At 40.2% G+C, this 27,294-nt stretch overlaps 3 protein-coding genes and 2 long non-coding RNA genes across 9 annotated transcripts in view; 3 read left to right on the top strand and 2 right to left on the bottom strand.

Moving 5' to 3' along the window:
* LOC147798022 (putative tRNA (uracil-O(2)-)-methyltransferase) overlaps positions 1–4,178 on the top strand; it is a 9,910-nt gene extending 5,732 nt beyond the window's left edge. Inside the window, exons 7-9 of the mRNA XM_087141586.1 lie at positions 168–630; positions 859–975; positions 1,794–4,178. Of these exons, the coding sequence (XP_086997712.1) occupies positions 168–630; positions 859–975; positions 1,794–2,038 (825 nt within the window). The 3' untranslated portion in view covers positions 2,039–4,178. The remainder of the gene's footprint in view (positions 1–167; positions 631–858; positions 976–1,793) is intronic.
* The window catches only part of LOC110986745 (uncharacterized), a 9,424-nt gene extending 2,531 nt beyond the window's left edge, over positions 1–6,893 (bottom strand). Inside the window, exons 1-3 of one of the 2 annotated variants that reach the window (XR_002599185.2) lie at positions 6,776–6,893; positions 5,787–5,884; positions 4,972–5,128 (exon numbers count right to left, since the gene is read on the bottom strand). This is a non-coding gene — a long non-coding RNA (uncharacterized LOC110986745). Of the gene's footprint in view, positions 1–4,971; positions 5,129–5,786; positions 5,885–6,547; positions 6,674–6,775 lie in introns of those variants that run through there. The other variant, XR_015426534.1, reaches the window with a different exon arrangement.
* noc4l (nucleolar complex associated 4 homolog) lies at positions 6,861–17,403 on the top strand. Its single transcript, XM_022248902.2, has 11 exons — positions 6,861–7,074; positions 8,388–8,636; positions 9,616–9,720; positions 10,169–10,321; positions 11,078–11,212; positions 11,871–12,033; positions 12,288–12,348; positions 13,248–13,358; positions 13,996–14,159; positions 14,943–15,139; positions 15,338–17,403. The coding sequence occupies exons 1-11, from the start codon at positions 6,913–6,915 to the stop codon at positions 15,452–15,454; spliced, it is 1,617 nt and encodes a 538-aa protein (XP_022104594.2). The 5' UTR covers positions 6,861–6,912; the 3' UTR covers positions 15,455–17,403.
* On the bottom strand, positions 15,852–27,294 carry LOC147798021 (uncharacterized). Of its 4 annotated transcripts, none has more exons than XR_015426531.1 (4): positions 26,556–27,294; positions 25,757–25,909; positions 21,623–23,526; positions 15,852–18,565 (listed from the first exon to the last, which is right to left on the bottom strand). It is a non-coding gene; the product is annotated as an uncharacterized LOC147798021 (long non-coding RNA). The 4 variants fall into 4 exon arrangements; XR_015426533.1 differs by having other exon boundaries at positions 21,623–23,174; XR_015426532.1 differs by lacking the exon at positions 21,623–23,526 and having other exon boundaries at positions 25,757–25,861; positions 25,892–25,909.
* Positions 18,118–22,378, top strand: txndc17 (thioredoxin domain containing 17). Its single transcript, XM_022248906.2, has 4 exons — positions 18,118–18,259; positions 20,250–20,331; positions 20,656–20,737; positions 21,639–22,378. The coding sequence occupies exons 1-4, from the start codon at positions 18,118–18,120 to the stop codon at positions 21,708–21,710; spliced, it is 378 nt and encodes a 125-aa protein (XP_022104598.2). The 3' UTR covers positions 21,711–22,378.

Below are 27,294 nucleotides of genomic sequence, written 5' to 3'. Positions count from 1 at the left end.
GTATTTATTGTGTGTGTGTTTAATTTAATCTGTAAATTTTGATTCCTGAAAAATAAAGTAAATGTACAAATATCAATACGTCAACCTTGGACAGAGAGATCACCATTATGCACTTTAAAGTAGATTATTGAATGGTATTTTAAATGCCAGTTTTATCACTTGTTTAGATATGCCAAATTGGAAGTCACAGAACCTATCCACGGGAGCAGTCAGAAGACATTCGTCAGCTGATCACAAAATACATTACAAGCCGACGCGCACACAGAACTGCAACCGTCCATGATAAAGAAGTGGAGCTGGCTCAGGAGGGCACCTCATTAACATCTGAAAGAAACGTCAGTGGCACCAGTGCCTCACCTTCTCAAGGACAAAGTGCCGGCTTAAGGTGCGGTAACCAGACTCACTGTCCAGAGTCTGACAGCAGAAGCAGCGAGGCCTCGTTGGTTCAGTGGGCCCCTCGTTTTCAGCCCCGCAAGAGAACTGAGCCGGTCCGGAACTGTGCCAAAGTGGACTATAACTTGAGGCAAAGGATCGTCAATGAGGTGGCACGTGCCATACTGACAGAGGCAGGCTCGGACGTTTCTGACAGTGCGAGGGACAGGAAAGACAGGAAATTATGGAGGAAAGGAGGTACTTGACCCAACTGTGTTACACTAGACTCTAAGGGTTCGGGCTGCCTGATTTTTCATCCATTTCATCTTATTCCTATCTCATTTGTATTTCTTCTGATGAGTTATCTTTGCCTTTAAAAACCAACATGTGGAAAAAATGAAGTCACGCAGAAAAACCGTCTTAAATGAAGTTCTTCAATTATTTTGAAAACTACTTTTCTGTGACAACTGCTTGTCTTTCTGTCAGGCTCCTTGACGTTTGCTGAGATTGCGAAACTCTTTGACAGTGACACCCTGAAAAACCTGAAGAGTGAATGCGGAGGCTTGAAGACTCTCCTCAAAAACTCCCACCAAGTTTTCCAAGGTAAAAGAAATGCGCCACTGTGATGCCTTAGTGTTTGTAAGGATGGGAAGTGCGTTTTTTAACTCTTGAGCTTCACCCTCTAAAAGACTATCAGTTGCTTACAAATCACTAACCTCAGTGCCTGAATTAACCCCTTCGTGCCCGATGACGGTAAGAGCCGCCGTAAAAATTGAGATCCTCAGCCCACTTTTCAGCTATTATTCTCGGCTCGAGCGAAAGAAGGCATACCCTGGCTCTTGTATGTATGGTGATTGGCCTTTGTGTGTTGCCAAGAAATGAAAAGGCCGAATTTGCATCATAATCACCAGCTTCACAATAGTCCCACTTTGAAAAGAGGCAACGGGAATGTGGAAGCGTGAATAGAGCCGCATGCTACCGAACAATGAGCCTTTTCACTGTGTAATTCAAAGCGTGCAGAGCACGCAGGGCCACAAACCGAGAATTTACGGTTTGGCAGGTGGCCTTCATGGCCAAGCGAGGCTGGAATTCTCGGAGTCGGCTTTCAGAAAAAAGTTCCCGTCGTCAAGGGGTTAACCTCTTCACGCTGGGATTCTTTTGACCGCGACTGCTCGGCTGTGGTATGCCCAGTATGCAAAGCCCTGTCCAGCAGCCGGCCACAATGATCCGGCAGCTGCCTGGTGAATAGACTGTATGTGTGGTATGCACTAATCCTCACACAAAGCCGCGGCTGTCAATGGTTCCGGACGCAAAGGGGTTCAAAGAATTGGTTTCTGTTTACACTTCACATACAAGTGCATTATGTCTAAATTATTTACCGTGAAGCAATTGTTTTAATTGTTACTGTGTGAACGATGCAGTGTCCAACACCAGTGTTGAGATTAGAGACTGGTCGGCAAGTGCCCCAGCACAGCAGACCCATTCCAAGAAGCAAAAAGGGAAGAACTCTCGGAAGGAGGACGCTTTCAAGACAAGACTGTGCTGGTTTCACACCTGCCACCCCGATGGCTGCCCTCGCTTGGCCAGCCAGTGCCAGTTTGCCCATGGAAACGATGAACTGAGGAAATTGGCAGTGTGTACTCAGCCACACGCCATCCATGTGTAGTACCATTCACAATTCCCTATTTGCAGCTGCTTCGATATAGGAACATTTTCCCATGAAGCCATGGTTACTTTTTTGCACTGCATAAAACAGAAGTGAAACATCTTAATTATTTGCCATCGGAAGTGTGCTGTCCAGTGTTGTATTCGAGGCTATCATAAGTTCCTGTAAGTCCATCACAAGTCATCACAGGTCATCGAGGCTTAAGCCAATTGACAAGCTATTGAAATGAGCTGTGACAAAAGCATTCTTTTGTCATTTTGCACCCTGTTACTTATGACTGGCCTTGTGGAGGGACTTGTGACTGGCCTTATGAAGGGACTTGTGAAAGGACTTGTGATGGACTGGAATACAACACTGGAGCTGTCAGTAGCCACTCAATTGGCAGCTACCGTCTTGGACCTTTTTTTTTCGCGGTCTCTTCCAGACACTCCTCAACAACAATTTTGGTCATTTGGTCGAGAGTTAGGTTGAGGAATTGCACAGTCAGAAATACTTTTGCAAAAAGTCTTGGGGTCCACAAAATATTGGGGGGGGGGAGAAATTCCTCAGAAAGCAAATATCCCCCCTCCCCACCCCACCCCCCAAAATGACAAAGCCCATCCCCCACACAGACACCTCCGTTGGTCAAATATTCGATGTGGTAGGAGCATCGTAACAACTCGTCTTCGGTTGCAATGAAGCGAGTGCACCTTTTTTTTTCTAAAGTTTTACACTCAAAATTAGCTAATTCCAATAGAAATTACAGACTGTAAAAAGACAAGTCATTATTAATGATTTCTTAATTTACCTATAATGTGTACAACCTCAAGACTTTCCCTGGACACAGTGTACAGCACTCCAAGTGACCCAGTATGTGATTAAGTGTGAATGCTTGAGGGTCATATTAGCACTAATCTCTGGGTTCTTATAGTTTTCTAAAGTATTGGAGGAATTAGTTGTGAGTTATGCTACGAGAATAGTTTGCGTCATAGAAAGTCAGTGACACACAACCGCTTCCAACCATTACAAGATCAGTAATAACAAGATTCTGGATATGATAATGTACACCGTAAAATCTTGGCAGTTGTGTGCAGATTTCTACGGGCTTGAACGTCATTTACTCGGCGAGAATGAGAGTTCACTTGATATGAGCATTTTCACCAGCCTGGTGGAAACCTTCAGTATACAAACACAGCATGGTTTGAGGGTGGCTAGCTGATATTAGCTTGTCAGGTATTGGAAGTTGTCAAACTACTTTGAAGCCAAACCTAGTTTAACACCTAATACCTTAGGTAATATCGAGCATCTAGCCGAATTTAAACAATGATATTTGTTGTACCCTACCTCATACATGTGGCATCACTGAGCATTTGAAAGTGTTTGACACTTACTTGAGCCACAATCCTTTCACGTGTAGCTAGCTAGGGTCTATATTCATGTTTTGGCACTTCCCAGAGGGACAGTCCCAATAATGCTTCACGAAGCGCACTTGCCCCAGGTTAGTTACTCAGCAGTCTACTATGTTTGTGTGTATTTGACCCCTTGTGGATCATAAATATGTATGAGATATGGTTATTGTCATCTGATTATAGCAAAAAAGTTGGGTTTTGCTCCTCAGCATGACATGGCTGAAATCACTTTGCGTTTTCATATTGACTCGGTTGAAAGTTTTCAGTTTCTCTGTCAAGTTAGGAGGTAGATAACTTCAGGCCTGTACATGTTTTCTAGAATTGTCTTTGTATAATTCACATTAACTAATATAGTGCACTTTCTGTTTATATTAACTGTAGTCAATAATCAAACTGTGTACTGTACGTACATGGACATGTTGTTAATTTTTGAAATATATCAACTTCTGATTTGTTTATTACAGATTTTAAGAATGATGCTTTGATGAGACCACAGAAGTATGCAGTTGTCTCCACATCAAGAGCAAAGTAAAGCCAAGAATTTTTGGGAATAATTCCTTGCTCTTCAAATCAACAAAGAAAATCCACGGGCTTGTGGGTTGTTAGCTTTCTTGTTTCAAAAAGATATTTCTGCCATATTATTATTTTGACATTTCTTTTGTTGGTTTCCTTTGGTAGGTTAGCGTTCTTTGACATCCATACAGAGTACTTGCAGTGCACCAGTCAAATAAAATAAAAGTTTACAAAGACTACATTCTTGCTTGATATAGTCCCTGATTTGGCGTCATACTTTTGACATACTCAAGAGATTTGCTCATTGCTTCAAAGACCTCCATTTAGTAATAAAAACTATTCAAAGTTACACTTACATAAGCTATTGCTAATTTCCCTTCTTGAAGTATGTGAATGTATGGCCGCCTAGTGGTTGTCAGGTTAATCTAAAAAATGAGTAGACCTATACAATCGCAGGTTCAAATCCCAGCTGGGGGAGTCATGCTGGTGATTTGTAATTTTATTTTTACTCCAAAGTCCTAATGTCATAACATTTTAAATCAAATTCAAAGTTCAACTGCAGGATGTGGGACTAAGTCTGATTTCTGTCTTGCGATATGAATTCATGGTTACAATGTTAGCATGAAATGAGACGGAAACACCGAACACGTTAAGTTTCCATGATAGCAAAAACAAAAAGAAGCAAATCAGTACTTGTTCACAGTCATATATCCTCTGCTCAGAATTAAGGATTTCAAAGCAATAGTTTAAAAAATTGATCAATTTTGAAGGTGTGCTTCTGATCAATCTTGGCCCAACTATTTGCATTTTTTTAAAGTTGATAGCCTTGTAACCAGAGTTGCTGACTCGAGTCGTTATTTTTGTGACGTGACTTGTAAATACCAGCTTTGACTTGTGACTTGACTTGGACTTACAAAAAATGACTTGTGACTTGACTTGGACTTGCAAAAAATGACTTGTTACCAACCCAAGTCAGACGTTACTTGACCATCCCCATATATTTTTAATTAAGCTATTCAGTTAACGTCTTACGTGCATAAAAAATGGACTTCGGCTTGGGCACCGGCTTCTACTTCGCCCAGCTGCAGCTGTAGATCAGGGCAGCATGCATATCATGCTGCTATGTTGCGTTGATGCATGACCAGGATAAACAGCGCCCTCAATATCGTTTCATCTCAACACTTCCACCCTGCAAAGTACATTTGTTAAATTAAAAAGAGTTCCAATATAGGACAAAGTATGTGATAAACTGCAAGAATGGTAATTACAACACAAGTGAAAAGGGGGAGTTACCTAGGCATTGTCAAAATAATTGGAGAAAAGGTTTTCAGCTGTCCAAAACTCATCTCGTAACTTCGCAAGTTGACGCCTGGTTCTTTTTGCTTATTACAGCTGGACAAAATGATGTGCAGCTTGGATTAAGTGACTTGTGGTTAGACCAAATGACTTGACTTGCCCTGTGACCAAATGACTTGTGACTGGACCTAATGACTTGTGACTTGGACTTGCAAAAAATGACTTGCTGCCACCTCTGACTGGGACAGACATGCCTGTAGATTAATCTTGGAGAACATCCATTCACTGGGGAAGAACTTCCCACTCGGCCAGCTAAGCATTTCAAACAGTATTGATACACTTGCCTGATATTTTGCACTGGGATGAGTAACAACCCTCAAATTTGCCTAATTTCCCATCAAGCCAGCTGAACGGTCAGGAAATATTTTGCCTAACTGTCTTTTAAGCCAGTGGATGGTCATCAAAATATTTGCCTAACTTTGTACCAAGCTAACGATTGGACACTATTTGCCTAACCATCTATCTTCCTAGACATCTAACAGTAAACTTACTCGTTTCTCTAAGCAGCCATGGTCGAGAATCATTTGCCTAACTCCACTGACCCAGCTGCAGAGGTTACAAGAAATTGCCAAATCTTCCACTGACCCAGCTACACCGTAAAGAGATATATGTGATTTGCCAGTTACATTTTGATATGTAATTGCACTTGCAGTCAAGAGCAGCTTACCGTTGTTATTTTACAAATTTACCCAAAACAGCACTGTAGCAAGAAATTGGGGTGAAAAAAGGATCACTTTTTTAAACATGTTCTAAACCTTCCTCTTTGGAGTCTTGTTGGCTAGTTAGGTCCATGTCAATTTTGTCAACTCTTTTCACAACGTCGAGCTGGCTCATAGTATGGCTGCTCATACAGTGAACTTTTGTTGGGCAACTTTTTCAAGATTGTTGAACTGGCTTGACGGGCAGGCCATTTCACACCGACCCTTTATGTCCTCCATGAAAAACATTGGGTAAATGTTTCAGGACCGTTAATGTACTGGTTCGGTAAGGCAAATTGTTTCAGAACCGTTTGTTCCACAGTGGAAAATATTAGACAAATTGTTTTGTGACTATGAGGTGGCTCATTGTCAAGTTAGGCTAAAAGTTGCTGATTACATGTATTCTGAGTATTGATGGATCAGTGGAAAAGTGGCATTAAAACTTCTTAGTAATTGTTAGTGAAAAGTTAGGCAACCTGTTTATGACTGCCAGCTAAGAAACCCAGACGAAACATATTATCACTTTGTTTAAATTATTTTCTTGTTCTTTTTACCTCACACTGTCACGACTTGATGATTCCAACGGCCGAAAAAAATGAGTTAGGGTCTCTCGAAATGAATTCACGCTTACAGTCAAACAAAGTTACATTTTCTAAAACAAAATCGTAGGATTGGCGCAAAGTCCTAAGCGTGGTACATTTACTGTGCGGGTTGTGTAGCAAGGTGGGTCGTATTTTTAATTTTGAAGATGTATTTTGCTTTGAATTAAAAACCACACTTACTACTGCGAAGTATTTCGAAGTTCTCCTCCAGAGACAAAACATTTAAGCTCTTCTACCTCTTGTAAGAGTGAATAGCTATTCAACCTTCTCAGAACCGCCAGCCCTATTGAAAAAAATGGAGTAGACCAAAATTCAAGATGGCTGCGCCCTCCAATGGACCGATGGAGCACGTGGGATCACAGAAAATGACCCAAACCAAAAGAAAAGCAGTGATTTTTAACATCAAAGAACACGAAAAACTCTTTCTCGAAAGCAGGGAGCATTCTAACTCCTTGGTGGAATTATTGGAAATTGTTCAGGTGAGATATATAGGCTGAAATTTAATCCTACGGGAGTGTGTGTGTTCGATCACGCCATCCATCATTGAATTAAACGTATATCCCTCTATTTCCGACATAGGCGGCGGTGTAAACATACATGCGTTCCAAACCATTGCTACTTTGGGAAATTCTTACCAACATTTGCATTTGAAAACATTCATATGGGAAAGAGTTCCATATACGCACAGTACTAATTTTCCCTTAAAATATCTTAACAGCCATCAGAAAGTAATAGCCCTAACATGTTCCAAAAAGTGAAATTTAGCTGAGAACATTCTGAAGCATATTTTGTTACAGACTTAGAAAACACATAGGTTTTTGGTATTCATTACCAGATAACCTTCAGCACCCTGTTCCTTCAATAAGGAAACAAAGTCTACTTTCTCAAACTAACTAACATTTTGACCCTTATTAAGGAACCATTACTAAATCCTGATAGGCCCAGTTTAGGTAAATTTTGACGGAGTTCATTACCATTAGCACCCTGTTCCTATAAGGAAACGAAGTCCACATTTTCAAGCTAACCGACATTCAGACCTTGAGGATCCATTCCTTAATCCTAGTAGCTCTAGTTTAGGTAAATTTTGACAATATTTAAGCAAGAAAACCAGAATTTTTTACCCAACTTTGGTAAAAGATGACCGCATCACACCATTTTGTTTCACGTCTTGTTACCCGACTCAGCCATTGTGGATATACTAAATTTCATAGAAGAAACTTTTATGGTTCCAGGTCAAGGAACCAGACTACAAGCGCTGATTCGTCTTTGTTCACAGCTCTTCGTCACATCATTTACACTGCCGTTTTACCCCATAATATCCCTCAAAAACCAAAAGCCCTGTTCTCTTTTTTTTCTAATATGAAAAAGGACATCACCAACAACTTGTCTAGATATGTTTTTTGAAAAAGTAGAATTTGTACATAGGAACAGGGTGCTAAAGGTTATGAACACCAGGTTTTTTGAGACAAGTCTCGTAGGTTTGTCTACAGGGACAACAAGTGTTGTCCATATATGGAACTCTTTCCTTTTTATTGTACATGTTATACTTATAGGAACAGGATACTAAGTAAAGGAACATGTGAATATCAGCCCTAGTTCATGTCAGTTTGAACATGGAAAAATCACCTGTACAGTAAACTTGGACTACAGTCTTACAGATCTCGCTACTCAGTTAAAAAAGCTCTCTTTATACCTCCATGCACATGCAGAGTTTCCTGTGTGGTAGAGTATGAAAACGGAAATCCAAAATCATAAAACAAATGAAACTTTCCACTTTGGTTTTCAACAACAGTCCGATGACAAGACAGTTGCAACTGCAGCAGTCAAAAGTCTCCACAAGATATTCTCCCGGTTGCTTAGTAAAGATGCGCTGACCTCTGACACGCCGAGGACGAAGTCCATGAAGGGAAACAAGGAGACGAGAGAGGCTACTGTGAACCCGGAGGAGCAGTACAAGGCCTGGCTGCAGGCCAGGTACCATGACTGTCTCAGATGCTTGGCGCGGGTGATTGGCACCTTCACAGATGCGCCTGCGCTTCAGGTAGGCTCATTTGTCTCTGAAGCAGGTAACAGTCCAGTCTGTACTGTCATCTAGTTGCAAAGGCAAACGGGGGTGGGAGGGGCAAAGGAGGCCATGCCCCCCAACAGTGCAGCCAAGTTTTTAAGCAGTGAGGGAAAAGCACGAGGGGGGATGTTTTGTTTCCCCTCCATTCAAAAGCGTGTTAAAAGCCCCCAAAGTTAGCCTCCTCAGTGGGGTTCCTAAGGCATCTTCTGTATGTTTGTTACACAACTCGTTCATCCACCCCTGTACTTTGGGGCAGGGCTGAGTTGTTTGATCCAGGTTTTCGTATTTCAGGCAGGCTTCACACTCTGATACGAGAACAGGCATAAATAAATCGACCCACAGTCGCCAAAATGACGTCACCCTCTGCATAAGGCCATAGGAATATTTTCTTTTACAGTCGCAAGTTCAACAACGGCGAGTGAAAACAGAATTTGCTATTTTTTTCCCCAGACTGTTAGATTTTCATTCTTTGGTCCACAGTCCATACATTGTCAGGATCGCTGATCTTCTCTCCACTGGCCATTTCATAAATTAGAAGAGAGATTGCCCATAATAAGCTGTTGTTGAATTCTGCACAGAAGGCTGCAAGGCAAAATGAGCCCATGTCTACAGTCTTTAGTTCAACTAGAGTACTCTTTTCAAAGATTTACTTTGAATCGAGGAAATTTTAGCAATTTTTATAATAGGTTTTTACCCTTAGCCTGACCTACATGTATAATCATAACACTGTGTTGTCAAAAACCTTGCCAAACATTTCACAAGCTGACTCGAGTAGGACTCGAATCCTTGCTGCTCACTAGTGCGGATGGCAACCACCGAGCTTAATGGGGTTGGCTGGCCAGTTTGAGTCAGATGCAGCAGTCGGCACTGCAAAATGCTCCTCTAAAGGTTGTGTCCAAAAGCTTGCAAGCATTCAGCACTGTTTAGTTTCCTTTCCTCTGCTTTTATTTGGCAGGAAATAACCCTGTGCAGCCTCATGAAGCTTCTCCAAACTGAGTCCAACCACCCTCTAAGGAAGAAGGACTTGGATGGATACACATTCCCCATCAGTGTGTTGGCGGTAAGTTTGAACTAGCAACTGTAATAATGGTTTCTTAGTCAGTACCCGTAGTTTTGATGATGGATGATTTCAATTGTGGGCTGAGCCGGGAATCAAACCCAGGCCATAGAGGTGGAAATGCCCACCTGACTCCTTGATGCCAAAGCAGTCCCCAGAATCCTTTAATCACCGCCTTCCTTGTTAGCACTGGAAAGTGAGCCACTTGATATAAATATGATGTCCTATGGCATCACTTCTCTGTTCTCAGAATTAGGAAATAACACTCAACCACTGCAACTTCTCCTTAGTTAAACTGGTTATTCAAACTTACTTTATAATTTGGTGACTTTTCCACAAGTGGCTCTGTTTTCTGCCCAAAGGAAGATGTATGTAATTTGTTTTAATTGACATTCTGCTTCTGAATTTTGTTATCATTTCATGTAAAATTTTTTTGTCCTTTCCTCCCAAGCATGTTGTTCCCAAGCTTCTCTCTAAGGACACAGACATGAAGGACTTGATTGGCCGGTTCCAGGAATATCTGGAGTATGATGACATCAGGTTCTACGCCCTGAGCCAGGTCAGACAATACCTGGGCCAAATTGTCAAGAAAGACGACAAACAGGTGAGGTCCCAGGCCCAATTTCACGGTGCTGCTTTATACTGTAAAGCAGAGTTTTTTGCTAACCATAGCCCCAAAATTTGCTTTTTAGGAAGTGTATTTCACGGCGAACATTTCACCATTGCTGTGCTTGGCACATGAATTACATGAGTGTGCATAGAGATTCCCATTCTTGCGTCACTAAGTAAGCAAACTATACCTCCGAGGTCAGTGTGCCCTGTGCTATACTTTAATACTGCTGACGGTCTCCATGAAATTTGCAGAGCCTCTGTTGCTGTAAAGTTGTGTGCTTAGCAGTGCCGTTAAATTGGGCCCTCGACATCAGAGGGTGGACATCTAGTGCTTTCAGTGTGGAAGAGTATGGAAGGAGACCTCTGATTATCACTTTGAACCAAATTAAAAGTTTGCAGTGTGTATTTATATGTAGGGCCCCATTGTTCTATCAGTGTGAGTGCGCGATCGCGTTGCATTGGCGGCCAGTTGACCAAGTATGAAATCTCTGACTTCACTTCCCCTTTTTGAAACAATCTTCCGCGAGTACAAATTGGAAAGAAAAAGTTATCAGCCGATGGCAGAATTATTGGCAAATCGTGGAACAACATTGAATGATAGGGCAAAGATCAAGCAACTGCGCAGATTGACTGACCAAGCCCATCAGCTTTGTTGGCTGATGTAAATTGTCATATTTCTGCTATAATTCTATAAATGCCAGCTTCCAGACAGCTGACTTCATTTTGTACATTTCCGGTTTATGCTCAGGACCTGACTGTACTCTGCAACAACACATTTGCCCTGCTAGAGCATGTTACCATGCCGACAGCGGGGGAGGACATTGGCAATTTCATGTGCAGAGCTCCAAGGGAAGATGAGGAAGTCAAAGTGACGTCTCTTAAGGTACCTTCACCCTGACTTCCTTGTGAGATGCTCTCCCATATCTATCCAATTCCAACCAATGGCGTAACCTCTATACTTGAACGGAATTAGTCGAAGATGCCAAATAAAGTTTATTACCAGCTTAGATCTGCAGTTTAGAATGTGATGTAATCATGCCAAGATGATGATGGATTTTGGACAGTTTGGGGGAACATTGATATGTGATGGAGTTGGGTGTTTGGATGTAACTGATGTATTCTGAAAAGCTCAGGTTGGAAATAATTTGATGATACGTGAAACAAGAGCTTAAAACCATGAAACACTGGTGTAAAATTGGATCGAATATGTGACAGTTTGCTATGAAATGATTAATTTTTAAAAGTAATTTGAGATTGGTCAAAACTTGACTTGAAAGTCTTCGGAAGCTTTTATTTACTAACTGAATAGGCTTTCCTGGAGACTTGGCAACCTAACTCTTCACCAAGAAAGGAATTTTTGGCTCCCCTGCATTTAGTCCAGCAACTTGTTAAATTGAATCGGTTTCCTTGGAACTTTTGACTTTTGAAAAAACACAAGAGATAGACGCACACGTTCCCCCTGAGTAGTGTAGTACTTGGAAATCATCCGACATGTGAAAAATGTACAAATCGTTTGACACTGAAGGTGTATTTTTGACCAGAACCACCGGAGACATTTCAGTGAATCCTGGCTGGTCTTCCTCAGTCTTACCTTACCCCCAGCCATCTACAAGAAGGCGCTGGTCATTCTCCACGAGGTGGTCATGCCTCACATGTCAAACCCACTCTTGCTGACCGACTTTCTGACCATTTCCTATAACATCGGTAAGAAAGCTTCAATTTCATTCTACAGTTACCTAACTTTTCAAATAAATCCAGGGGACCAGTATCAACTTCTTTCCGTTTCTTTCTTAAGGCCGCCACCTCTCCTTTTTCCCTGTTACTTTTTTTGTTTCCCGCTGGTTTGTTAATAATTTTAGGCTCAAAGATTGATGGTGCTTTATGTGTGCATTGGCAATGACTTTGTTTTGTTCACACTGATTATAATGTGTGTCATTGTTTCTTATATGTGTTTCCAGGAGGTGCCATTAGCCTACTAGCTCTCAATGGCTTGTTTATTCTCATCACCAAACACAACTTGTGAGTCTCAGTCACATTGGAAAATACAGTCATTTGCAAAAGTTTAGGACCACTCGCACAAAACTGCATGAACCCGCAGAAAAAAAACAAATTCTGCAAATTTATCATAGCAACTTATGTTTATTGTCAACGTGTAACCTTAGTCTCTCGGTTGATGAGTATTTGACTACATTTCTTCTATGATTTAAAATGTTAACAGTCTAATATGCCTTCCTCCATTTCTGATGACTTAAAGTGGCTTCTTTTTACCCATACTGCATTGCAGTTAAAAATTCATACAAAACCTGCCTTTGCAAAATATTTCATTTGAATGGGCTGGTATCACAACTCTGATGTTATAGACCACTGTAAAAACATTTTATGTGATCATTCAGTGAGACAATAAAATGAAGGCCCAGTGACAGAAATACTAACAAAATTCCAGGTGGTCTTGAACTTTTGCAAATGACTGTATGCTATGTGAATGTACACCGTTGACTTTGGAGGAATGCATGTAATGTTGCCTAGACTTTTACTTCCGTCAGAGGAATGGATTTTGTGGGTGTCATGGAAATGTCTACAAAACCATACTGAGTGGGCTATTTATGACTTCACAGAGGCATGCTAGAGATCAAGAAAACTGAAAACATTATTTGTGTTAGAACTCTTCATCACATAGGTTTATAACTTGCTCCTACACCCACATGATCGCTATATCATTTTCAGTTAAAAGCAAAATGCTTGTTGAAACTTTTGGTTTTGTAAGATCGCAATGCTCATGTTTGACCTTTGAGAGAAATTCCCATTTTTTAAAGTTTTAAGAACAAAGTACTTGTAAGTTTGTTTCATCCAAAAGAATTTGTACTTTTGATTTTCTTATGCTGAACGAGTGCTATTTTCAAATTTCTGAATTTGACCAGAGAGTATCCAGAGTTTTACAAGAAGCTGTATGCATTGTTTGAGCCAGGCATCTTTCACGTCAAGTACAGAGCACGCTTCTTCCACTTGGTGGATCTCTTCCTCAGCTCAACGTAAGACAGTTTTAGTTAACTTCACTCGAAAAAAACAAATTGTCGTGCTCTGTTTTCTGTATGAGCTAGCAAAAGGATCATTTATAATTCTGTTTTTCATCAAAATCCTCCTTTTTTGTGAATAGGTAAAATGAAAAACTATTTAAAACAAACAAGAAAACAAAAACCTGCTACAGACTTCTTACCGATTGGAATAAACCTAAAATGGGAAATGTTTGAGGCCGCAGACTGATGTTTTGATCCTAACATTCTCTCTTTTTTGAGAAGAATACTCCTTTTTTATCCTGATTTTATCAGGATTGAATTATGGGTCCTTTCTATCTTTTTAATTAGATGTGAGAATTCCTTTGAAGTTTCAGGGTTGAATTAAAACTTAAAGCAGATCAATCTTCACATTTTGAAAAATAAACTTCTTCTAACTAGAATTTCATAAAATTAAAGAGTTCGAAGAACTAATTCAGTATAACATTTCAGCTGTTTCCATTTTAATTTCACAGTCATGTTTATATACATGCATTTTGTGTATTTTTTTTTTACAAACTTGGTCAAACTTTGCCAAGCCACTCTCTCGTCCAGCTCTGACAGAAGAAACGTGTCGTTTTTTGTTTTTTTAACAAACTCATCTGTTTGACATCAGGTACTTGCCAGCTTATCTAGTGGCTGCCTTTGCCAAGCGACTCTCCCGTCTAGCTCTGACAGCACCCCCTCCAGCCCTGATGCTGGTCATCCCGTTCGTCGGCAACCTGCTGCATCGGCACCCCAGCTGTCAGGTGATGGTGCACCGACCCGACGGTCCATCCGGTGAGTGCCTCTCGGTACTTGTTATGTCTTGGTTACTTGTTCAGGGTCCCCAATTGAATGCAGAAACAAACTCACACAGTTGTATTTGCCTGCAACTGGGGACCCCCTATTGTTCCTCTTTTGTTTGTACTCTAACTTTTTTAGAAGACCACCCATATGTTTTGTACACAGTTGTCAATCGGGGACCCTCTGTCAATCGGGGACCTTATTGTCCTCTATTGCTCAGGGTCCCCAATTGCATGCAGAAACAAACTCACATAGCCCAGAATGAGCAGAAATTTCCACACAAAACGATGCAACTGGGGAAATGGGAGAACAAGCATGTGGTTGGAAATCATGACATTGAAATTGTGTGATCCATGACTTGTGGGTAAGGTAGGCATACTGCATACTCACTCTATCAAGACCAGTTGACACACTTAATCTCTATTTTATGATAGAACTTTCTTGTCAATCTTATGATCTTTCCACAATAGTGTGACACTTTGCTAATGATTTGTAGCTTCGCTTAAGTGATGCATTATACCTGAACTATCGTAAAGTAGCCCCAAACCACATTTTTTGTGATTACTCACTACAACATAATGGGCAGCACTGTTGAAATAGTTAAATAGAGTATTTGTTTTAAAAAATATTGCAAGAATTAGCCTAATGTAAGTTTTTGACTTTCAAAATAATGCGATCAATTTGAATGTGCAATTATGGCTTTTTCTTCAAATCTGTAGTTTTTGAAAGTTTGCTTTGTGGAATGATTACGTGAGCATGTTTCCGTATTTTCTACAGAACTGGCAGATGACCCTTATATAATGGATGAGACAGACCCTGCCAAATGCCGTGCCATGGAAAGCTCACTATGGGAGATACAAACTCTCAAATCCCACTACTACCCAGGGGTGGCCACAGCAGCTGCATGGACCGACAGGCCCCTCCCTAAGGAAGAGTGGGACATCTCAGAACACCTGGAGTTGTCTACTGCAGAGGTGGGCTAGACCATTCTGTTTGAGGGTTGAGATCAGGAGAAAACAAATTCCTTGAAGAGAGTGGACCTCTGTGGTACAAATGTTTGTCTGGCTGAGATTGCTGTGATTAACTCTATTATAATTATTACAAGCATTGCCCGTGAAATTGCTGCCCATGGTTGATTTTCTCATGAATATTCATCATTCTTTTCTATATAGATGATTGGCTCAGTGACGAATAAGAAGATGAAGGCAGCTCCTGTTGAGTTTGAACCTCCTAAGGGACTATTCGGGGACAAAGAGAATACCTTTGCCAAGCTTTGGGCTTGTGACTAAAAAGTCATTCTCTTCATTCATTATTTGCCTTCAACCTTAAACTATCCCAAGTCTTTCAAACCCATCAATGAATCTTACAAGATTTTGATGGTTTAAAGACAATGGACTGCATTCTTGTGCATGGGAAGAGATTTCTTGTCACACGTGGGAAGGGGGAACGATCTCTGGAAGCTCAGCACGGCCTCCGTCCCAGGTGAGATCATGATGCTGGTAAGTGCCAAGTCTGGAGGTGCAGGCTAAGTGGGTGGGCTTAGTCAGTGACTTGAAAAGTCGGGGGGGGGGGATTATATTCGTAATTCCCCCCAGGTTACCCCCATGTCCCTTCAGGGTCTCCGCCCATGTTCTTGTGTCCGCCATCTTGAATTGAAAGTGAGGCAACGTTAACTTTTTCAAAACCTGTGATTAAAAATAGCCGGAACAAACTAAACATTTATTATAAATTATCGCCACTTTACACTCAGAATGATTAGAATTTGTGATAAAGTAACAATCAAAGAACAAAATTACATTGAATATGATAGATTCAGGGAACACAATCGAAAATGGTTTCCCCGTGAATAAGGTCCAGTCGTTATTGCTTTCCAAAGGGGCTTAAAGATGAAAGTCAAATTTGTGTTTGTGTTTCAAGGGGCCAGTCAAATGAGCAAGGTTTCTTTAATGGCCGTAAATTTCTTCAATGTTTCACCCCCCCCAAAAAAAAAACATGTTACAGTTTTGACTATGTATACAGGCATTAGTTTGAATGGACTAATAGAGTACTTTATGTTCTTTACAAAGTTGTATTTCCTTTATAATGTTGAAAAACGGACAGAGCAACACCTAACCTGTCAGTTTCGACTTGAAAATGAACATTGCTCTTCATTTCAAAACAGAAATCATTCTTTGGTCTCAATCCAGTTTCTTACTGAAGAATAGGTCATAGAGTGCATAATACGTGGGAAAATGTAAAACCTTCAATTCTTCTGATGTGACAATTACTTAAACAGCCTCCTTTTTACCGTGTTTTGTGCCTAAATGAATTCTTTGCCAATCGCTCCAATGGCCCAGATTTTGTTTAAACTTAAGAGACCTACTAAACACTTCTCAGTTCTCATGATTTTGTTGTCTAGTGTTCTTCATTCCTTGATGAAATAACCTGACTGGTCGTTGATGGTGAATATATAGGGCTAAATTCCAAAGTGCTGCTAGGACACATTTTTTGGCTTACTGCATCTGTGCATGTTTCACATTGGTCTTTTTTCAAGTCACTGATTTGTTAGGTCCCTAGTTTACCATTGAAACCAATTGAAAATTTGCAAAACATATCCTTGTATAAAGTGCATTGGAATACATCCGTGGTAGAACTTTCAGTTACATTGAGGTCGGAGGGTGTCAGGTCAAGAAACTAAACTTGAAGTCTGTAATAAAAGCCGAGCTCAGATTTGGAAAGCCCTTATAGACTCAAGCAGTAAGTGCAGCAAGGAGCACCGATCAAAGGTAGAATTTCTATAAATATTTATATCTCTGCTGTAAAATGCTCTAAAGGGTTTATCGTCCTTAATTAAGGTGAAAGTGAAAGCAAAAGGGAATCACTTTTGGCAAAAGTGAATGTCACAACCAAAAGGCAGTGCAGACTTTGTCAAGATGTTGCTTTTCCAAGAAGTGTTAACTTGCTCAAAGATCACACTGCAATTTCTCTGCTATGCTTAGGACGGGGCATCTGGTAACTGTTGGGGAATTCTGTAGAATTGAATCCTTTGCACTGTTAATGTCTGGCCTGTCTTGGACATTTGTATGTGACCCACCACTAAACATAGCCTTGATTACAGTTTCTTATTTTTGTCTATATTGACTTTTTGAAAGATAATCTACAGCTTTCTTTACTGTGTGTTGGGAATTGCTAATTAATCCTGAAATATCGGGTGGCGAACAAGGAAGTTTCAAATAAAGTGTAGAAATTGAGAAGCCAACTCAGCCTTTTTGAAGTCTTTTGAATCAAAGGTTTAATCTCGGGACTGAGGAGACTACAAGAGAGAGAAGGTCACTTCAAGAGCAGGAAATTTCAGGTAAAGATTTTCCAGCAAAACTGTGTTCCATGGTATCCTGGCAAAAAGTGACCAGGCATCCTAATTTGCTTTCTGTCTGGTTATTATTTTTTATTAAAACTGGATTGACTAAGGGAAATTTAAAGCCAACCCATATCAACATTTATTTGAAATCCTGATGAATCTACAGGAAACAATGAAAACGTTTTGTACTTTTCTTCATTTTGGTATGTGTGCATGTATCTGTTGTAAACTTCAACTTCTGGAAAAGTTTGATATACTTGTACATGAATTCGAATTTTTCCTTTGGGAAATAAGATAATGCATGGCATAAAAAAAGCCAAATGAAATGCTCGGAAACAGATTTTTCTAAATGAAAAGCGAATAATTTTGTCCTTTTCTGAAAGTCGTGATTTCCTTGTTTCTACATGTACTGATGCCCAAATGTAACACTTAGGATGCTCTAATTTTGTCGAAAGAGGGCGCTTCTTCCAACTGCCTTTATTATTATTTATTATCAGGCAGATACTCGATACGCTAGACTCTGGGTACCATACACCAATAAATAACTTGGTTTGGGGCATGTGGTGAAAGTGTGCTGGAGTGAGTGGGCGTGAATATCCAAAGTTTCTCGCCAGAATGGTTGTAAAAGAGACAGTAAAGGGGCTGACTGAGTGCCTAGAAACAATTGACAAGTACAAAGGAAACGACTCTCTGTTTGTGTTGTTTTGTGGGGACAAAGATGCTTCAGGAAACAGTTGGTGTCCAGATTGTGTGGACGGTACGTAAAGTTAACGTTACAAATTGTCAATGCACGAAACTGTAAACGTTATTGCCCTGGCTACTTTTGATTGTGGATTTGCTCTTACGTGTAGATTAACCCTAAAACAGAGCTAAATCCTCCAATTTCAATATAATTTTACACACACAACCCAGGGAGTCAGGGTTAACTGATATATTAGGCCTACTTGTAATTTGGGTGGAGTCTGTAGATCTGCAAGTTACCTCCAGAACTGTGGGGTCCGATTTCCGCCCTGCCCCCTCGTATGGGTATCTGCACGGTCATGTAGGTTGATTTCCCTGTGCTCTGTTAAATTAGAAATTGGGGGAAAGAGTTTCATATCCGAACATCACTTAACCTTATGAAACTAATCTGAAAAATTCTGTTGGAAGTAAATGCTTCAATATCTTCCTTGCTAAATGTTGTGTTGTTACAATGTTCTGATGGCTAGTAATAAACAATCGCAAGGGCAAGGGGGAAAGATTTCCATATACGGACGCCACTTGACACCCTATGCACAAACCCTATGGGACTGGTCTGAAAAATTCTAAGTGTTTCCTAAGTAAACAACTTGTTTTTTTCCCGCCTAACTTCATCTTGATCTTTTCTGGACAGTTTTTGCTTTCTGACTGCTAATAGGTCACAGTAGGGAATAATGGCTGGCTTTGGTTTTTGGAACTCTTCCCACCAAGGAAAAATTATTGATGTCCTTATATGGAACTCTTTCCGGAACCCTTATTAATCATGGACTTTACTTCCCCTGTCTAAGAGAATCATCCAGAGACACATATCAATTGTGCAATAGGTAGCTTGGTATTCGCATACCCTGTATATCTTTATGGAGCCTGGAAGTAAAAGGTCATGCAGCAAGCTTCCGGAACCCTTGCGCGGGCTTCCTGTGAGGATTTTACATTGGGCCATCCTATCACGTTCGATAATTTTGGGAAAAAATGATTCCTTACTGAAACCACCCCATGAAACACTCATGTTGAAATTTTACCTTTGTCTTCCTCAAGTAATATTTTGGAAAAGTCACATGGAGATGGGTAACAACTCATTTTATTAAAGACCTTTCATGTCTGGTGATATCGTACCTAGGTCACCTTGTTCATGCACATTTGTTTTCACTCGCTTTCTTGAAAATGAGATTGTACAACCTTGCAAAGATTTACCTGCACTGGATGGGTTCCAGATTTTGTTGAGCTGACATCACGCAGTTGTTGTCAGCAAAGGTTAGATAACATATCAGAATCTTTCGTAAAAGTAGAATATTGCTTTCTGTTTATTACCTTATAAATTATCAAAATGTGCGAAATATTTTGATCTGTTTTTATTTTGGTTTTTAACCACAGACTACCATAAACTTTCAAACCGTAAAGTATTCATCTGTGTACGAGACTGCCATATTGCACTGTTCTTAATGTATATTAGATTTTCGGAAGTGATGGGTCAATTCACAAAATTCTGGTGATGAATTCATGGTATTCCTTTGGTATGACCGAGCAGTTAAGTGTTCTGAAAATCAGATTACATTTTACAGGCATCGTTTAAAAATGAATTCCAGACTGTGTCAGTCAAAATATCAAACCTCTAAACGGATTTGGAACTTTTATTTTCATCTAAATATTTAAACTTGTCAACGTCCCATCCTTAGCTGCGATCTAGAAAGAAAAGGCAAATCAAACTGACCATGGTGACCAGCGTTGGGGTTGCACTTATCCAGTTATCAACTGTCAATCAAAACTTCCCCATCACACGTTTACTTCCTTGTTAAAATGAAACTCATTTTTTCCCTTCTCAGGTTTTGTTTATGAATAGAGGATCAAGAAAAAAAGGCAGTCTTTGTATGCGACATTGAAAAAAATGATGTTCACTTACATTATGTAGAAAGAAAAAGGGTGCTTCTTTCCATGGGTCTTTGGACTAAGCCAAACACAGTATGGTTTAGTGTTGTCATTGACTTTTCCTACTAACATTTTGTCTTTTTCAGCTGAACCTGTCGTGACATCGGGCCTTGCATCAGCTCCAGATGATGGAGTATTTATCTACTGCTCTGTTGGAGACCGAGCTTTGTGAGTACTGATTTCAAACCGGTATTTGATTTCCATCAAGGAACAAAATTCAACAGTCTCACGGCAGCTTCACTCTTACTGGAAGTTTAGAGCATCACTGATTTGTTTTGGGAAACAAAAGTAAACACAGAAGAATTCCATATTGGACCGTAACAGTTTGTGAGTGTCATGAACATCAGGTTTACCCTACTTTTTAAATGCTTTCCCCCAGGTACTGAACCTCTGTCCTTGCTGAAATCCCCCTTAAATTAGCAGGCACCCCTTTTTAAGTCTGGTGCTTATGAAACCCCAAATTTATGTCTGTCTTCCCTCTCCATCTTGCAGCTGGAAGGACCAACAGAACGGATTCCGGACTCATGACAAATTGAAACTGTCTGCCGTGCCAACTCTGCTGAAATATGGAACGGTGGGTGATCAGAACTCACTTACTGGCATAGGAAATGAGAAATTCCTAACTATGCATCCCCATCCCTGCAAAGAAAGACGATCTTTGTGGTTGGTTCAAATAATGTGTTGTCACTGTTTGTTTTGGAAAATAGATGCAGTTACACTTTTCCCTCAAGTACAGAAGGCTTGCCATGCACAGCAAAGCTAGAAGGGACCCTAGGAGTCATTCACATGGCACTTTGAAACACACAGCATTGGGACCTCATTCAGTCTAGAAACATTGCCTTCAAACAAAAATTAGTATGTGTGACTGGCTTTAACACATAAATGTTCACACTTTGCACAGGTGCTAGGTCAAAGGGGAGTTGAATAATTCAAATAATTTAACATTTGACCTTCCATTCGGTTGAATATTCAAATGTAATAAAATGCCCACAAAAGCACAAACAAAATGTGCATGATTTCACCAAAAGTTAAAACACAAAAACTTGAAGGAAAAGTTGTTTCGTACCCTGCCCAAGTAGAGTAAAGCTTTGCAACACTGAAAAGTTCAAAAAATTTCTTGCCAAGGACTTTCTTGTAAAGATCTTTCAGTTTCCATGGATTAAACTTGTGTTCTAAAGTGCACCAGTGTGGTTCACTGCTGTGTCAGGCATCAGAAATTTATTTAGGTGTTGTAGGTACATACCGTAATGCCCCCGGATGCTCCAAATCTCTCAAGAGATTTTTGAAAGATTGGGTAGGATTTAGGACAGAAAAAAAGAAATGGATACACCATTGAAAAGTTTGCCATCGGCATCTTGCACTCTGAAATATTTTGGATGATTCAGTTTAGGTCTCTGTAATTTTTATGCTGTTAAAGCGAGTCGAAGTTCTGACACTTTTAACAAAGAAGTGTAATTACTTTTCTTTCTCTCTAGTCCAAACGGCTGGTTGAAGAAGACTGTAAGAAGTCAGACCTGGTGAAGATGTTGTTTGAGGATGAAGATTGATTAGACGGCCCTGTATTTGAATACACCAAGAAGGAGTCATTGCATGTATCACGCTGTACAGAACTTTCGCATGCTCATTATGCAGTTCAGATACATTCGTCATTGCCAAGCATATAATGATGACATATTGATTCAGCATCATGGATGTCTTTAAATAATTAAAGCAGAAAGAATATTATCTACTCTACAGGTCACTACCATACAAAACAAATTCTCTTCAGAGACACAAGTGTTTAAAGACAACAGAAATGATAGAAAAAGGACAAAATTGCTCTTAAAACTACTACTTCTTTCAGCGACCAAAGCAAGTCCCATCAGAAGCCTAGACACAATTATTATTTGATTTTATCTTAGGATTCTTATATCAGCATTCATGTCAAGGTACAGATGTCTTTTCAAGATCCTGTCTTCCATATTATTTCTATTTTAAACCCGAAACATTAAAGCAACCAAGCACAAAGTTAAATCAGTTTTCCTTGAGCTGGGTTTGATACCTGGAGATCTGAAACTCTCAACCCCCTATAGGGCAGGTACCCGACTAATTTGTTTGAATTTGCAACCCAGAACCTTACTAGAATTTGACTGAAGTGTTCTGAAGGGGAACAATTTTTGTTAAACAGTCACAAGGAAAAACAAGATAATAAAAGTGAGAGAAGTAAACAGAGAAATTTGTGTCCAAAAATTGCTTTGCTTCAAGTCTGGTTGCTCCTGATTTCCCGCGGTAACTCAAGGGGGGGGTTACTCTGTTTGGAATCATATCGAGAAAAAGCTTTACTTCCAATTTTGTCAGGTTTGAAAAAGAGACCAGAAGGGTTTCAAAAAAGTGTATCTGGTTCCATTGAAACCCAAAGAAGTACACCCGATCTCCATCCACGCTTGACTTCAATTCAAATGTTTTAATAATGCTACTGAACTTTTGCAATAGGGTAATTCCAGAATTAGGGGTCCATTTCCTTTGTGTTTCTTTTACCTCTGACATGATTTTGTAAGTTCAGAACACTTTTCTAATTTCCAATGGTGCTAAACTGATGCAATTTACCTGCCAAACAAATAGTAATAGTTTGAAATCAATTCCGGTGATATTTCCATGTCAAATAACAACGGTCAGATGTAACAGGGACACACAAATGTCACACTTTTGGACCCCTAATTTCTGGAATTACCCAATACCAGGAATCTGAGTTACTTAACTTTTATGACATTTTGATTTTTTCTTCTCTGGAAAGTTGTGAAGTGAGTCTGCAACAAAGAGGCTATAAATTCAGCAGCATTGCTGGGTGCAATCAGACAAAAAGCACAGTCCCTCAATTGCATAGTGCTACCAGTCAATCGAGGCTATAAATTCAGCAGTAATGCTGGGTGCAATCAGACAAAAAGCACAGTCCCTCAATTGCATAGTGCTACCAGTCAATCCTGTACGACATCTTGGGCTTCACTTCCCGCTTTCGGGACAATCTGCCACGACTGCAAATTAGAAAAGATTACTGAATTTGCGGCAAATCTTCTAAGATCAACATACACAAAGACTCAGCAATCTGGCGGACTGACCGATTGTGCCCAAAGGTGTCCATAAAAGTGGCATAACAATAAAAATTGTACATATGCACATGTACATGATATGTGATTTCTGCCCTCGTAGAAGCTTCAGCATAATCACATATCGAAGATACCTCAACGAAATGTACACAACAAAGATGGCCTCTCTGAATGTCTTAATTTTGATGGGGTTATTGATATGAACTTGCAGCTATTCATGGTTCAGGCTGTGATGGGCTACACTCGGTGTCTGCAAAACTCTCACTCTCGTGTGAAGATTCTGTGGATGCAGAATGGTGCATTTTCAGAAGATTTTTTTTACACAAAATTGGTCGGCTGTGGTCCTGTGCCACTGGTTTGTGTATAGTTCAAGGTATGATTTAGCCGCTTAAGCACAAAATTTGCTTGAGCAGGAAAAAACTTTGCTTAATAAACAAAGGTTACCAGTTGAAACTCTATCTGAATGTCATGCCAACCCCAAAACAGCTAAATACAATCCCCAAACAATATACATCACATGGAATTTTGGCCAGTTAACTGATTTATCAAGCAATGTTTTTTCGCGCTTAAGCAAATTTTGTGCTTAAGCAGCTCTAGGAAATTGGCCCCTGGTGGTATGTGCTTGCATGAATACCACCATGAAGAGGTGAATAATGAAATACTCTGGTCGACCGTTATTATTGGAAGTGTGGTAAAGGATCATGGTGTGGACTGACAGATAAGAAATGTTCTAAAAGCTACAAAATGACGGAAGGTAATATGACTAAGTTTGGAAAAATAGGCCTAAATTGTGTCCAAAAAAGCCAGATTTGATTAGCACTTGAGGTCTGTGTCACAGCACTTGATTGGTCGAAAACAATACTCGAAACCAAATTAACCACTGAGCCAAATAATTCAAATTTACATTAGAATGTACCTCTCTCAGTGCAGATTGAGAAATATTTTAGACACCAGTAGATAAATTTAATATTACCCTGTAATTATTAAATTAATACTATGGTTCTTACACATGAAAATGACCTGTTTGCTTTGTGCACATTCAAATGGAATTATTTGTTTACACCCTGTGCCACATACTGTAAAATAGTTCAAGCACATGCTGTATCACATCAAAACTCCCCACAGTGGTCACAAAGCACGCTTTTATCAGTGTAAAGTAGACAGTCACTCACGCCCAGGCTCTGCCTATTAGGCCAACTGCCTATGCAGTCAAATGGAAGTGGTCAAACGGCCTGTGCTAACTAATTGAATTTTGAGCGCTTATTAGTTCATCCGCTGTGAATGTGAATACATGCCATACAGCATGCCTCCACTTGAAGAACTTCAATGATTTTGGACACGCAATTTGCCCAAACCAATAAAATGTTGTTAAAAAGGACTTTTACAAGGTGCCTACTGCCGCTGTTGAATGCAATCAATGCAGGTCTACATGGCTCATCATAATTAGACGTCTGCAGCGTTTAGATTGTAGATGTAGCTAGGTGTGAATTACAAGTAATTGGTGGTTTCAAATTAATCAGTGTGATCAAAAATGGTGTAGTCTTAAAGCAGCTGTTGGTCTGAATGTAGCTGGTCTTCATAACATAACTGGTGGTTTCAAAGTAGCCGATGGTCAAAAAGTGGCAAGTGCTTGACATGAGTGGTTGGTGGTTTCAAAGTAGTGGTCGAAAAGCAGCTGATGGTTGAAAAGTGGCCGGTGGTTTAGCCCTAAAAGAGCCAGGGGTGGGGACGGAATCCACCCCCCTCATCATTTTTTCGATATCTCGGCAGTGCATTGTTTTCAGGAGATGAATGTTCAGGAGCTTTAGAGTAACTCTTTGCAGTCATTTTGACATCAGTTTTGTGAAAATGGAACCTACCATTCTTGTACAGTGCCAATTTTTCTGAGACAGGTAGGCAAAAACTGTATACTTTTTCTTCTGTGGTACTCAATGCATGCAGACTGGCACTTGTTTAGCCTTGAACTTCAGATGATTGTAACAACAAAACCATGTGTCTGATTGACTTCAAACTTCACATTTGTAATAATAAGGAGTGTCTTTACATGTCTATTAAGCTTTAAAGAAATTGAGTACGGCACAGCAGAGTTCTTGGGGGAGGGGCGGAATCTGCCCCAACCTGGCTCTGAGAGGGGCCAAAATAACCAGGCTCTTTTACGGTTAAAGGTAGCCAGAGGTTGAAATGTGGCTAGTGGTGGTCAATAAGCAGCTGGTGACTTTTAAGTAGCTTGTGGTCAAAACAAAGCTGAAGGTTACAAGTTGCTTTAAAAATAGCCGTAAGTTTGAAAGTAGTTAGTGGTCAAAAGTAGTTGTGGTCTGAAAGAAGCTGTGGTTTAAAAGTAGCAAGTGGTTGAAAAATAGCTGGTTTTTAAGAATTGCTGGTGGTCAAAAAGTAACCAGTGATTTAAAAGTACTTGTGGTCTGGCATTTGTGAAATTCCCACAAGGATATGACTCTGGATTAGCTGGTTGGCATCCATAGTAACCTCCATACAGATAAAAAGTATCTTACCCGGCAAAGGGGGTGTCTTGAGTTTTGGCAGTGTCTGAATGTTCACCCCACCCAGGCACGGTGCTTCCCCTTCCTGGCATGTACTGGGGCTGGGACTTATCCACTGTCCCGATCTATCCTGACCCACGTAGCACTTGCAGGCAAGGGATGTTCCTAGGATACACAAGAGGAAAGTTTATCAGCATTCAGTATGATGTACATGTAAGATGTACATGTAGAGTCAATGTGGCAGATCTCAGAGCAGCCAAACCCCAGGCAACACATCCCATGGTACCTTGCTCAATCAAAATCCTACGGTGGAAGTCAAGTCATTTCAAAGCCAGTGCAGCTACAGGCTCATGGCCAGCAAAGCCTATGTAGATTGTAGCCTAACCTTCAAAAAAAGGCAAAACTATTTGAAATGTGTTTGGTCACAGAGTACACAATTTAGACATAAAATCTTTCAAAGCACTAGGTTACACCCCCTTCAACTCCAAATTTCATCCCTCCCCAAATGTAAACACCCCCCTATCCATCTCACTCTTCAGACAAACGTGCCTCTTTTCAGTGACATTGCCATAGCATTATGTAGTTAATCATTTCATGTTATTTCCTGAAATTAATGAAAATTTAAGAAAAGCAATTCACAGAAGTGGTTTTTCAAGTTTCTCTTCAATCCACACTAAAGGTGGATGCATTTGTGCCTTAAAGTGGCCAAATATAGGCTTTTAAACATCCAGAGGTATTTCCGGCTACCGTTACAACAAATTGCACATTTAACAAAATACGTACAGCTACAATATTACGGCAACAATCTTACCAGATGAGCTCACTATCAGGAAAGCTATTGTCATTATCACAATCATGATTGCACCGAGCAAGCCTTAAACCAATCCAAAGGAGCTGTATAACTTTATCGCACCAGGAAAGCCTCCAAAACTTGCATGAAAATGTGAGTCCACTAAGCTCCTTACTCAGCCAGAACAGTGTCTGCCACTGCAGCAAGCCCTTCTCCTGAATTATACTAAATGATCTTCTGCTCCTGGCATTCTAAACTGTATTTTTTCTACAGATTGCCATAGCAACCTTTTGGTCTGGTGACCAGAGGACCATACACAGATTTTCATTGGCTTAAAATGAAAACCAATCAATTAATGTTATCATTGCTGTTTCACAACTTCCATTCTTAATGGGCCTCGAGCTGGACCAAGAGAGGGCACTATTTCCATAGCAACGGAGGCTCCTTTGGTACTAGTTGCATATTGCTTCTGTTAAGGTGCATTGTTCAGTTGTCACCGCAACCGGGGAATCCATTCATATTATTCAAAGGAATAACAGCTTTATGGTTGACAAAGCATGAAAGCATCATTCACTGATGAACCCTTTGAATCCACAAGATGTAAATTAAAAAATTTTAGCTAGATTTGCTGCTAGTGTAGCGATCAAAGTGCTTCTATTTCATCAAAACTGTACCGCTTGTATTGGAAATTGAAACCTAAAGAGGCCACAGAAAGACAGTGTGCAGACTTGATAACCATGGATTCTGATGCTACTTTTTC

The sequence above is a fragment of the Acanthaster planci genome, linkage group LG09 (genome assembly GCF_054643075.1).
Source record: "Acanthaster planci isolate LZ-2023a linkage group LG09, COTS_SCS, whole genome shotgun sequence".
Lineage (NCBI taxonomy): Eukaryota > Metazoa > Echinodermata > Asteroidea > Valvatida > Acanthasteridae > Acanthaster > Acanthaster planci.
Note: the sequence above shows the minus strand (reverse complement) of the source record. Positions and strands in the feature narration are given on the sequence as shown.

Excerpts from the sequence above, each read along its gene's own strand:
- noc4l (XM_022248902.2), top strand. The coding sequence starts at position 6,913 with ATGGCTGCGCCCTCCAATGGACCGATGGAGCACGTGGGATCACAGAAA. Across the intron at positions 10,322-11,077 it reads TCAAGAAAGACGACAAACAG|GACCTGACTGTACTCTGCAA; the intron begins GTGAGGTCCCAG and ends GTTTATGCTCAG. Across the intron at positions 12,349-13,247 it reads CTCATCACCAAACACAACTT|AGAGTATCCAGAGTTTTACA; the intron begins GTGAGTCTCAGT and ends GAATTTGACCAG.
- txndc17 (XM_022248906.2), top strand. The coding sequence starts at position 18,118 with ATGGTTGTAAAAGAGACAGTAAAGGGGCTGACTGAGTGCCTAGAAACA. Across the intron at positions 18,260-20,249 it reads GTGTCCAGATTGTGTGGACG|CTGAACCTGTCGTGACATCG; the intron begins GTACGTAAAGTT and ends TGTCTTTTTCAG. Across the intron at positions 20,738-21,638 it reads CTCTGCTGAAATATGGAACG|TCCAAACGGCTGGTTGAAGA; the intron begins GTGGGTGATCAG and ends CTTTCTCTCTAG.